Source organism: Pimephales promelas, chromosome 2 (assembly GCF_988280905.1).
Source record: "Pimephales promelas chromosome 2, fPimPro1.hap1.1, whole genome shotgun sequence".
NCBI classification, from domain to species: Eukaryota; Metazoa; Chordata; class Actinopteri; order Cypriniformes; family Leuciscidae; genus Pimephales; species Pimephales promelas.
In genome coordinates, this window is record NC_142770.1 from 12,441,165 (window position 1) to 12,454,006 (window position 12,842).

General features: G+C 38.1%; 1 protein-coding gene across 13 annotated transcripts in view; it reads right to left on the reverse strand.

The window, feature by feature from the left end:
- The window catches only part of celf5a (cugbp, Elav-like family member 5a), a 234,842-nt gene that overhangs the window by 19,819 nt on the left and 202,181 nt on the right, over positions 1-12,842 (reverse strand). For 8 of the 13 annotated variants that reach the window (XM_089135310.1, XM_039694870.2, XM_089135299.1 and 5 more), the window contains exon 7: positions 6,851-7,016. In XM_089135310.1, coding sequence (XP_088991436.1) covers positions 6,851-7,016 — 166 coding nt within the window. The remainder of the gene's footprint in view (positions 1-6,850; positions 7,017-12,842) is intronic. The other 5 variants (XM_089135339.1, XM_089135345.1, XM_089135335.1 and 2 more) reach the window with 1 other exon arrangement.

Below are 12,842 nucleotides of genomic sequence, written 5' to 3' on the forward strand. Positions count from 1 at the left end.
CACGCTTGTGCATTAACTAAAAGATGGGAAATCTGAAAGCGGCCTCAGATGATGTGACAGCTGTTCTGCCGTTCAATTGCACTCTCGCCAGATGTCTTCAGATTGCAGCACAAGTCCCTAAAAAACACTTCATGATGGAAAGATGGAAGAAGGCTTTTGTTGCATCACAATAGATCAGTTGTTCAGTCAATTTTAAAGCCTGATTCAAAAACATTTATTCTGTTTATTCAAGCCGGCACGCAATATTTCTCCGGCAACATTAGCTCTTAATATCGAACCAGATTCCAGTATGGTCTGTGCTTCCACAATGCTTTATACACAAGTCACAACCAATCAGAGCGAGTGTGTGCGCAGAGGCAGATGTATTGAATAAACCAGAGGTGCTGTGCCTGTCAGGGAGATGCAAATGAATGAATGAATGAATGAGTGAGAAAAAAAAAAGTATGAATATCTTATTTATTGTAGTCCTTGGAATATTTTTAACGCCAGCCGTGCTTTCTCGCCCAGGATTAATAATGCAACAGATTCCAATAGGTTCAATAATGAAAGGCAATCAGAAGAGCAGAGCTCACACACACATACAGGAGCGTGTCCAACGCTGCGCATATTTCAGGACATCTCGCGCCCACAGGAGATCCGACAGTCTCTTTCAATTAAGTCAGTGTAAGAGAGGCCAATTCACCCCAGCAGCTGTATCGCATGTTAATATGACATTGATCCCAGTCAAAGAGGATACAATCCAAACATAAAAGTGTGGTTGTTTTACTCGGAGATGGATCATTTTTGCAAGGAATGAAGGAATAAAAAAAATTGTGGACGAGGTTCGGGCTGGCATCCAGGCTAGGCTACCGTGGTACCATGTCTAAAAACAATGAACCAGGTGATTACCATGATTCATTGGAATTGTTCATGGTAATACTGTGTTTGTGTGAGCCGTACATGGCATTACTAAGGTTTTATGGACATTTGCCTTGGTCACACCATGTCTTTGAGACATTTACCATTGAAATATTGTGATATCATTAACATTCGCCATGGTAATATGGCATTTTTTTTATATTTACAATGCTATTAACATGGTTTCATGGACATTTGCCATGGTTACACCATGTCTTTGAGACATTTACCATTGAAATATTGTGGTATCATTAACATTCACCATGGTAATATGGCATTTTTTTACATTTACAATGCTATTAACATGGTTTCATGGACATTTGCCATGGTCACACCATGTATTTGAGACATTTACCATTGAAATATTGTGGTATCATTAACATTCACCATGGTGATATGGCATTTTTTTACATTTAGAATGCTATTAACATGGTTTCATGGACATTTGCCATGGTCACACCATGTCTTTGAGGCATTTACCATTGAAATATTGTGATATCATTAACATTCGCCATGGTAATATGGCATTTTTTTATATTTACAATGCTATTAACATGGTTTCATGGACATTTGCCATGGTCACACCATGTCTTTGAGGCATTTACCATTGAAATATTGTGATATCATTAACATTCGCCATGGTAATATGGCATTTTTTTATATTTACAATGCTATTAACATGGTTTCATGGACATTTGCCATGGTCACACCATGTCTTTGAGACATTTACCATTGAAATATTGTGCTATCATTAACATTTGCCATGGTAATATGGCAATTTTTTACATTTACAATGCTATTAAAGGAGAACTCCGGCGAACAATGAACCTTTGGTCTAATAAAACATCGGTACATAGTCAATCGTTCTCTGAGATTTGTTTTCATGATAATCGATTGTAAAGAGTTTTATCTCTAAAAACTGTTTAGCGTATAATGCTAGTACTGGGGGCATTGACTAAGTAAAAGAAATCGCTAGTTTATACCACTAATAAGGCTCAAAATAGCCCCACACTCACACAGTAATATAATGAGGCTCCATACATGCAAAACGAAGCATTGAGAACTTTGTAAGTGTACAGACCGTTTAATAAGAAGATACTTTATGAAGACAGTTCACTTCGCGTATGCAGACAGCAGCCATCTTAAAAAATAGTCTCGATAAGTCGATCCCCGAACGACGTGCTGAGTGATCTGAGCTGTATGAAGTTCAGCGAACTTCTGAACTGTATGAACCGCTTTCGGGGATCGACTTATCGAGACTATTTTTTAAGATGGCTGCTGTCTGTATACACGAAGTGAACTGTCTTCATAAAGTATCTTCTTATTAAACGGTCTGTACACTTACAAAGTTCCCAATGCTTCGTTTTGCATGTATGGAGCCTCAGTATGTTTCTGTGTTAGTGTGGGGCTATTTTGAGCCTTGTTAGTGGTATAAACTAGCGATTTCTTTTACTTAGTCAATGCCCCCAGTACTAGCATTATACGCTAAACAGTTTTTAGAGATAAATCTCTTTACATTCGATTATCAAGAAAACAAATCTCAGAGAACGATTGACTAGGCACCGATGTTTTATTAGACCAAAGGTTCATTGTTCGCCGGAGTTCTCCTTTAACATGGTTTCATGGACATTTGCCATGGTCACACCATGTCTTTGTGACATTTACCATTGAAATATTGTGGTATAATTAACATTCGCCATGGTAATATGGCATTTTTTTACATTTACGATGCTATTAACATGGTTTCATGGACATTTGCCATGGTTACACCATGTCTTTGAGACATTTACCATTGAAATATTGTGGTATCATTAACATTCGCCATGGTAATATGGCATTTTTTACATTTACAATGCTATTAATATGGTTTCATGGACATTTGCCATGGTCAGACCATGTCTTTGAGACATTTACCATTGAAATATTGTGGTATCATTAATATTCACCATGGTAATATGGCAATTTTTTACATTTACAATGCTATTAACATGGTTTCATGGACATTTGCCATGGTCACACCATGTCTTTGTGACATTTACCATTGAAATATTGTGGTATCATTAACATTCGCCATGGTAATATGGAATTTTTTTACATTTACAATGCTATTAACATGGTTTCATGGACATTTGCCATGGTCACACCATGTCTTTGAGACATTTACCATTGAAATATTGGGGTATCATTAACATTCACCATGGTGATATGGCATTTTTTTCCATTTACAATGCTATTAACATGGTTTCATGGACATTTGCCATGGTCACACCATGTCTTTGAGGCATTTACCATTGAAATATTGTGGTATCATTAACATTCACCATGGTGATATGGCATTTTTTTTTACATTTACAATGCTATTAACATGGTTTCATGGACATTTGCCATGGTCACACCATGTCTTTGAGGCATTTACCATTGAAATATTGTGGTATCATTAACATTCACCATGGTGATATGGCATTTTTTTACATTTACAATGCTATTAACATGGTTTCATGGACATTTGCCATGGTCACACCATGTCTTTGAGGCATTTACCATTGAAATATTGTGGTATCATTAACATTCACCATGGTGATATGGCATTTTTTTTACATTTACAATGCTATTAACATGGTTTCATGGACATTTGCCATGGTCACACCATGTCTTTGAGGCATTTACCATTGAAATATTGTGGTATCATTAACATTCACCATGGTGATATGGCATTTTTTTACATTTACAATGCTATTAACATGGTTTCATGGACATTTGCCATGGTCACACCATGTCTTTGAGGCATTTACCATTGAAATATTGTGGTATCATTAACATTTGCCATGGTTATATCATGTTTTGTGGCATTTACCATGGTATTAACATGGTTTCATAGACATTTGCCATGGTCACACCATGTCTTTGAGACATTTACCATTGAAATATTGTGGTATCATTAACATTTGCCATGGTTATATCATGTTTTGTGGCATTTACCATGGTATTAACATGGCTTCTTGGACATTTGCCATGGTCACACCATGTCTTTGAGGCATTTGCCATTGAAATATTGTGTTTCCATTAACATTTGCCATGGTCAAACCATGTATTTGTGACATTTACCACAGTAATATCATGGTTTCATAAGCATTGTCCATGATAACACCATGTTTTGTGACATTTACCATGGCCTTACCATGGTTTCATGGGCATTTTGCCATAGTAATACAGTATCTCACAAAAGTGAGTACACCCCTCACATTTCAGCAAACATTTTAGTATCTTCCCAATGGAATATACTATAGAAATGAAACTTGGATATATGTTAGAGTAGTCAATGTGCTGCTTATATAGCAGTATATATTTACTGTCCTCTGAAAATATCTCAACATACAGCTATTATTGTCAAAATAGCTGGCAACAAAAGTGATTCCCTAGCCAGGTACTGAAGATTGCTAATAGAATGGGTGATGATAAAACAAACATGCAGTGCGAGATGGATGATCCGTGATGGAAAATGTGTATTGCATTGAGTGTCTTTGACAAAACATTTGACAAACCGTCCTGTCTGACTGACTTAATATTTGAAGTAGCAAGTGAGTACATCTGCATGTAATGCCACACATGGATAACCTCAGCCTCGTAGAAGAGGAGTGTGGCTTGACAGCTCTGGAGCTTTAATTGGACGAGGCTTTTATGGGACTGCACGGCGGCTTGTAAAAGATGGAACCGTGTTAAATCTATATGTGATGCCATTGGGAGCGTCTTGCTGTTTCAGCCCCTCAGGTAATAAAGCTTGTGTTTTAACTTTGCTTGAGAGAGCAAACGGTTGGCCATTCAACGGTCAGTCAATTAGCCAAGAAACTAATAATATGCTTTGAAATCGTCTGGCCAGTTAGCTGCAAGCTACTCATATGTTGCCAAACTACGCGCTTTACCGGGAATGACAAATGATATTGTCTGTCGTCGTGGTGTACAGTGTAAATTGGTACAGCAGTGCTGTTGACAAAAGAGGAATGAGCTTTGTTAAAGCTGAGCATAATTCACTGGGTGGCATGTTTTCCGAAGAGATTGGAAAAGTGCAATACTGCTGCATAAGCAAATGCCGTAAGGTGGCCATTATCCAATAAGATCTCATTGTTTGTTTAGATTATATGATAACGGGGTGTTGGGAATGACAATCAGAGCAGTCGTGTGTCCTGATTATCAAAGCTTTCCGAGGACGGCTAAAACGGACAATCTGCAATTCTGACGCGAGTGCCATTTAGGGAAACTCAGCATTGGTGTTTTTGAAAGGTTAGGTGTGACATGAGATGCGATTTGCTTAAAATCAGGTTAGAAAGGTTGTGTAGTTTAACATTTTTGTTCATAAAAAAAAATGGAATAAAACCTTAAAGGCTATTCACACTTCAGCTAAGATTAACGTAAAAGGTTGCATGGAAAACTGACGGCATTTGTGAAGTTGTGTACAGTTTGGTTAATCCAAAAGCAATGCTTCACAAGTATGTTTACATATGCAGTTATTATCGAGTTTTTTATTGAACAAAATCTCAGGGTATTTACACTTCTGCAAATTTTCCCCAAAAAGTATCAGTACGAAAAACTGAACATTGTGTTGTCTTAACACAATGAAAACCATGTGAAAGACCGCAAGTTTACGTTTACATGCGCAGTTCTGTCTATCCAAAAGTTATACGTACTGACTTCTAAATAAACTGAAAACAAACAAAACTTGACTACGTTTAAATGCGTAGTTACACTGAAACTACAGCATGTATTTAAAGGGTTAATTCTGTCAGTAATTACTCACCCTCATGTAGTTCCAACCCCGTAAGACCTTCGTTCATCTTCGGAACACAAATTACGATATTTTTGATGAAATCTGAGAGCTGGATCACTCCTGCATACTAGTCCATAGGCTTCTTGAGGGATTGAAACTTGCCGGCCTCGAAAAGTTATTAAAGACATCGTTAAAATAGCCCGAGTGACCTCAGTGGCTCAATCTTAACTTTATCAAGCGACGAGAACTTTTTGTGCGCAAAAAACAACAAAAATAACGACTTTATTTCAACTATTCGTTTACTTCTCTCTCTGCCTCGAGTTAGGTTACTAGTTTAATAGCGTAAGCTTCTGTAATTGTACATCACACGCATCACACACATGACCAGCGTCGGCCAATAGTGAGCCTACGTGTGACGTAGCTCTACGATATCACACTACGTTAACTGACTAGAGGCTCATGGAGAAGGACGTGAATAGTTGAAATAAAGTCGTTATTTTTTGTTGTTTTTTGCGCACAAAAAAGTGTTCTCGTCGTTTGATAAAGTTAAGATTGAGCCACTGAGGTCACTTGGACTATTTTAACGATGTCTTTAATAACTTTTCGAGGACGGCAAGTTTCAATTCCTCAAGAAGCCTATGGACTAGTATGCAGGAGTGATCCAGCTCTCAGATTTCATCAAAAATATCTTAATTTGTAATTTGTGTAGGTTGGAACAACATGAGGGTGAGTAAATACTGACAGAATTTTCATTTTTGCGTGAACTATCCCTTTAAGTAGTCTAACAGTCGTCCAAGGATACATGACAAAATGCACAGTTGGATATTTGATACATTAACTTTTTCCCCGACATTGATGGAAATTTCCATCATTCATGAGACAATGCTTTCCCGCCATTGAAACAAATTTCCGGTTTTCCGTGTTTTTACTTTTATACGTTTTTTTTTTTAGAGCTGGCACAAAACGTGGGGCATGTACACGTGCTGGTCGAAGCCGAGCTACAATTGCATTATATAGGTGCAGAAAAATTTTTTTTGGTCGCTCTACAGTTAAAGGATTGCTTTAGCCCAGCAAAAATTGTACTTTTAAAGTGTATGTAATCGTATGAACTGACTGTGTTCGGTCCAGTTAACATAATGCTGTAAGCACGACCCCATCCCAGAAGAGAGGAAATTAAGCGCTTTTGCTCACCCAGTGTCTGATGAAACTCACCCGACACCGGGGTCATGGGAGTGGGCGGCAGACTGTTGATATTGAGCGCCCCCATCTGGTGGATCTGGGTGGTGGGAAAGGCCACGCTGGGCGCCAGGTAGCCTCCGTGACTGGCAGCCATTAGGGCCGCCTGCTGTTGCATCAGCTGCCGGATAGAGGAAACACAAAGCAGAAAGAGAAAAAGAGAGAGAGAGAAAAGTTACCAGAAGCACACAGGCTACATGGGGGCATGATGGATAGGCAGTGCTTCGCAGAGTAGAGGAGAAAGTAGAGCGGAAAAAGAGAAAAATGTGTCAACCTATGTTTAGTGAAAGCGTCCATCTTCCCAGTCAGAGGGCTGTCAGAAGCCCCCTTGAAACATTTCAATAGCTGTCGGTCTGGCTTGTTCTAATAGAGGGATCGACGCACATATTATTGTAGTCCTTAAGGGACCTGGGAGTTCGGGGTAGGGAAAAATTGAATTGTATTCATTTTTTTTCCCTTTCAAACTTTAAGGTAATGCTTTCTTCATGGCCTTGACAGCGAAACTTCTTCCCCCCCGCATTTTCCTTTATGACGTGACAGCTATCAAGGCTGAATATGTCACAGTTACATTGAAGCAGATATTCTTAGATCCAAACCTCATGCATACATTCTAGTTTTCATGCATCGTACACAAGTGTTTGTATGTCTCGTCGCTGCTAATAATGTGACAGTGCACCTATAGAATTTTGTCAGCACAGTATTTAATTAGTTGGGAATGAAAATGAGGCTGCCAATAGATATTCAGGAATATGCAACAATGAAAAAAAATTATATATAGACTGTTTAACTTAAAAAAAAAAAAAGTAACCTGGTTGCCTTAAAATTTTAAGTTCATTTAACTGGAAAAAGTGAGTTAATACAATGAAGGAGATTGATTTAATCATCAGAAACTCAAAATAATAAGTTATCTGCACTAAATAAATTATTTAAGTTGATTTGACAAAAACAAAATGTTGTGATAAATCTTGAAAATATTCTTTTTACAGTGTCGTAGTTGAGCTCATATTCTTTTTCACCTGGAAATATGTCACATTACAGAAGTAAAATGGGTTTCGAATGGCGTTTCACAAGTCATGTCCACTGGAAATTTGTGTAAAGACGCATTTTCAACTAAAGTCTATTAGCAGGAACAATACTTCCTGTACATCACAACATTTAGTCCCTGTCTGAAGAGGCCCAAAGTAAGACGCAACCTCATACAATAATCATCAAGCTTCCACTCTTCATTTGAATGCTGAGGATGATATTGTTCATGTCGGCACATGGTGCTTTGCTCTCTGCTGTTGTTTTATCCCTAGATAGTAGAAAAGCATTCATTTTCTCTCATCGCCCTCTTCACTGAGCCTGAAAGATGCCGTCCACCCACAAAACAAATCTATAAGCCTCAACTGCACCATTATCTATAAACTCGTCCTTTCATTTGCATAATTCCATCAACAAACTGCTGAGGATCTTCTATTATCCTCCAGGTTGGTAATTATATAAGTTAAAGGTAAAAATTCAGTACAAATATTCTGAATAAACTAAAAAGCTTGGCATTGTTTAACAACACCTAATGGGAACATTTTTGTGTTCACGTCACATTTTAGTATCGGTACGGTACGCTTGGAACCTTAAAGGGTTAGTTCACCCAAAAATGAAAATTCTGTCAGTATTTACTCACCCTCATGTTGTTCCAAACCTCTGTGTGTTTATTTGTTCAGCTGGACACAAAGGAAGATATTTGGAAGAATGTTTTAATCAAACAGATCTCATTCCCCATTGACTACCATAGTATGTATTTTTTCCTATGGTAGTCAATGGGGAATGAGATCTGTTTGATTAAAACATTCTTCCAAATGTCTTCCTTTGTGTTCAGCAGAACAAATAAACACATAGAGGTTTGGAACTACATGAGGGTGAGTAAATACCGACAGAATTTTCATTTTCGGGTGAACTAACCCTTTAACAGAGGTTGTACCATTTAAAGCGAGCCCTACCGTACCATGCAGCGGAAAAGCGCCAAAGCGTGCCGTACCGAACCGTGCCGTGGAAAAGCACCACAAGTGAAACAGCGCTGCGCTACCTCACAAGTTTAATTCGTCAAATAAACTGACTTGTGTGAATAGTAATTCGGCACTTGTGGGTAGTTCGGTAGAATGAAATATCCTTATTCCTTTATATCCGCAAGACTCGCGTGTGGCGCCGATATCTGTCTCTCATTAGCATTTGCGCCCTGCTTGTCATGTTAAAAACATCAATGTATTCACTCATCCATAAACATTATTAGATCCATCAGCTTGACGACAAGTTCCATAATTCCGCTTATGCGTCATCAATCTACGCCTACAAATTACACTGTAGCTTAAGGATTTTTTTCAAATATATTCTTCCAAAAAATATAAAGTTTATGTTGTAATATTTAGCTGTTATTCTTAAGAACGCATTTCGCCGCCTGAAGTGTGTAGCTAAATTGTTACGTAGGTGAGTTTGCAAGAATTTTGGAAGTTAAAAATGCAAAAGTCTGGTCTCTCTCCACCATGTAATAGCAATGCCACAGTAATCAGACGCCTTTTTGCCCATCTCACGGCCTTCCTTCCTGCTTGAATGGGGAGTCAGAGTTAAGCTGGCTGGCTCTAGCCGGGTGACAGTTTACTAATGCCCTTTAAAAGCCAGAGGGACAGGCTTTGGGCAGAGCATAGTGCGATACGTTGAAGACTTCCATATTGTAATTTCCCTCCATGAACGGCTCGGATAATGTCGCCTTTCATGGCTGCCACCAGATTGCCTCAGATAACGATGTGGCATTCAGTTCTGCTCTTTAGGAATTAAAACAGAAAATTGGAGGCCCAAGCATGTAATTATGTTGGGGAGAAGTGAGCAACATCAATTTGTTCTTGGAGGAGGTGGAGGGGAGAGGAAGGGAAAAAAGAAAGGAAAAACAAGGCCCTTCGGCTGTCGGCGGCCGAATGAGACTATTAAAAAAAACATCTTTTGTGTTATCTCTGTTATTCTCATTTAAAGGCGTAGTTCAGACAAAATTTTACATTTTGTCAGTATTCACTCACATGTCATTCTAAACCCTTAAAAGAAGTTTAGCAGAATGCAGCTGATCCATTTAATACAATGAAATTTAATGGTGACCAAAATTTTGAATGTTTAGTGCAAGAATGTATCATCTATTTTTATGGTGATTCTATATGTTTTTTTTTTTTTCAGTGTTTCAGTGTTACATGTTCAAAATTTACTAATATAAAGGTGTTATACGACTTTTGAAGACTTTTGAAACTTTTACTGTGATTTTATTGTGATTTTGAGTATACAATGAACATATTCCATACAAGGAAAGTGAATGGTGACCAAGATTCTTTTATGTATACACTGAATTTCATTTATTAAATTTACTAACAAAGATGTTGTACATCTTTTGAAAACTTCTAAGGAATTTGATGGCGTTTTTTTTTTTTTGTGTGTAGTTTTAAGTCTTGACAGCTATGGTCTCTCCACATGCTAAAAAAAGTTTGGAACGACATGAAGGTGAAATAATAATTACAAATAATTATAACAATTCAACTGGGTGAACTATCCCTGAACATTTCAGAATCAAAACATTACCCAGCATCCTGAATAGAAAGGAAGCATTCAAGCGCAAGCAAAAGGCACCAAATTGCCTTCAGCGAAGTCTTCATCACTGAGGTCGTAACCTTTTCTTCCTTCAAAAATGGGGAAAAAAACAGAAGTGGCATCGGGAAGAGGTTGTCCGGGCCATGGCGTTCGTTTAGTGTCAGGCATGTGGGTTTTTTTATGGCTTGCCGGTGGCATTAGTCTCCCTCAGAGCCACCAGGCAATCACCTCTTTATCACTTGGCAATTATCTACCCAGAGCTGCTCTGTGTCTCTGCCCACCTCTGCCTGCATCACACATGACCCCTTACAGTCGGTCTGGCCCTGCTGCAGCGCAGGGAGAATGGCGGGATGACTGGAGAGATATTTATAGAGAGACGAGAAATGGAGTGAGCTGAATGCGAGGACCCTGGTTATTAAGGTCCCTGGCCCTGTAAGATTGCCTGAAAACGGCTTCGCTCCTTTTTCTGCTGTTTGCTGAGGCACATCTTCAGGATTAAACTCAGAGATGGTGCCAATTAGTTTTGGTTGTACCAGAGCTTGTTGTTGAAAAAAAATATATAATTACTATAAAAATAACACTACCTTTCAAACGTTTGGAATCATTACGAATTTTTTACGTTTCTAAATTAAAGTCCTATATGCTCACCAAAGCTGAATTTTTAAAAATAAAAATACAGTAAAAACTAATATTTGAAATATTACTACAATTTACTACAAGTTACAACTATGTTTTCTATTTTAAATCTTAATTTATTCCAGTGAATGTTCAGCATCATTACTTCAGTGTCACATGACTCTTCAGAAATCATTTTAATATGTGGATTTGGTGCTAAAGAATCTTACTATTATCATTGTTGAATACGCATTGTAAAAAAAAGTTGTTTCAACTTAAAAAAGTTGACCTTGTACAAAGTGACAACTTGGATATTTGAGTTGACTAAACTTAAAATGTTAAGGCAGCACGAACACTTACTTTTTTAAAGCTGCAGTCCGTAACTTTTGGCAGTCTAGCGGTTAATAAATAGAACTGCATGTGTCTTGCGTAAAAAAAAAAAAACTGCGTTCTGCGTTTAGACGAGCATTTTGTGTGGGAAGTGTGTGAAATTCAATGTAGTATGCACTTCAGGCGGCTAGGAGTGCACACTACAACAAGAAGTCCACGCGCCTGCTTACAACTTTCACTGTCAAATAGACTTTTGCGTTTTTACCGTTTACATGGGAACGCGGTGGTGGAGCGTTTTTAAGATTTCCACTCTGGAGGGTGGTTTCACTTTTTTGCGTTTTAAGCCTCAAAAAAAACGCCGTCACCGTGTAAACGAAAGGCACATCCGATAAAATATTTTTACGTTTTCACCCGGAATTGTTCTCGTGTTAACGGGGCCTAAGACGAGTCACACAGGTACTGGGCTCTTAGCGGTGGCGACCTGACCGTTCTAAAATAGTCTGAATATAAACACTTATTATAGGTGTACCATAATTGAGAAGCAAAAATCATTCACAAATATGGTACGTTGTACGTAAATATGGTACATAGTTGCACTAATGTCCACTGCAGCGCCCCCTATGGCAATGCTGAGAATGCAACGTATTTGTTTTGTGCGTTTCATGAATTCTAAAAGCATATCTTCTCTATCTAAAAGCATTTACACTCACAGACATGTTGAATATGTTTAGGGCCTGAGTGCGCTTCCATTTAGATATTTTTGTCTTGTACATTTTGCACAAAATAATGTTGTTTTTTTATGTACATTACATAGTCCTATTTCTGCAAAGAGTCCATTTACAACTAAAAAGCCATTTCAGGTGAAGCATATAGAAACGAGGGGTGAGATTCTATATTTCTATATAACACATCAATCATTTAGCTTTTTCTAGATTGTCCATAAGAATTATTTTCCCAAACAATGCATTAAAACTACAATAGTGTTTAGAACACATGAATTAAAAAAAGAATCAAAGACTTTTAACGCTCTTCGAATATTAAGCAGTTATTTTTCCCAACAACAGGGGGCAATGTAAGTCAATAGCAGAGCATGTGCCCCCCTCCCCAAAATACCCAGACAAACATTCCCCTTATTAATGTTGGCTTCAGAACATTCTGAAGTGCTTTCAAGCAATTTGTGCGTCATATTAATCTAATGCACCGTCTCTGGTGATTGGCGTCAAGTAAAAGAGATCTTTCTGGCTTTCCATCAACAGCCGCGCTTTTATTCATCTTCCAAAAAGAGAGAGAGAGAGAAAAAAAAGCCGAAAATGAAGATGGCTCCGCTTAGAAAAAGGAAAAAAGATCAAACATGAGGCAGCGGGAGAAAAAGACAGATAAAAGATGTTCGCCTTGTATT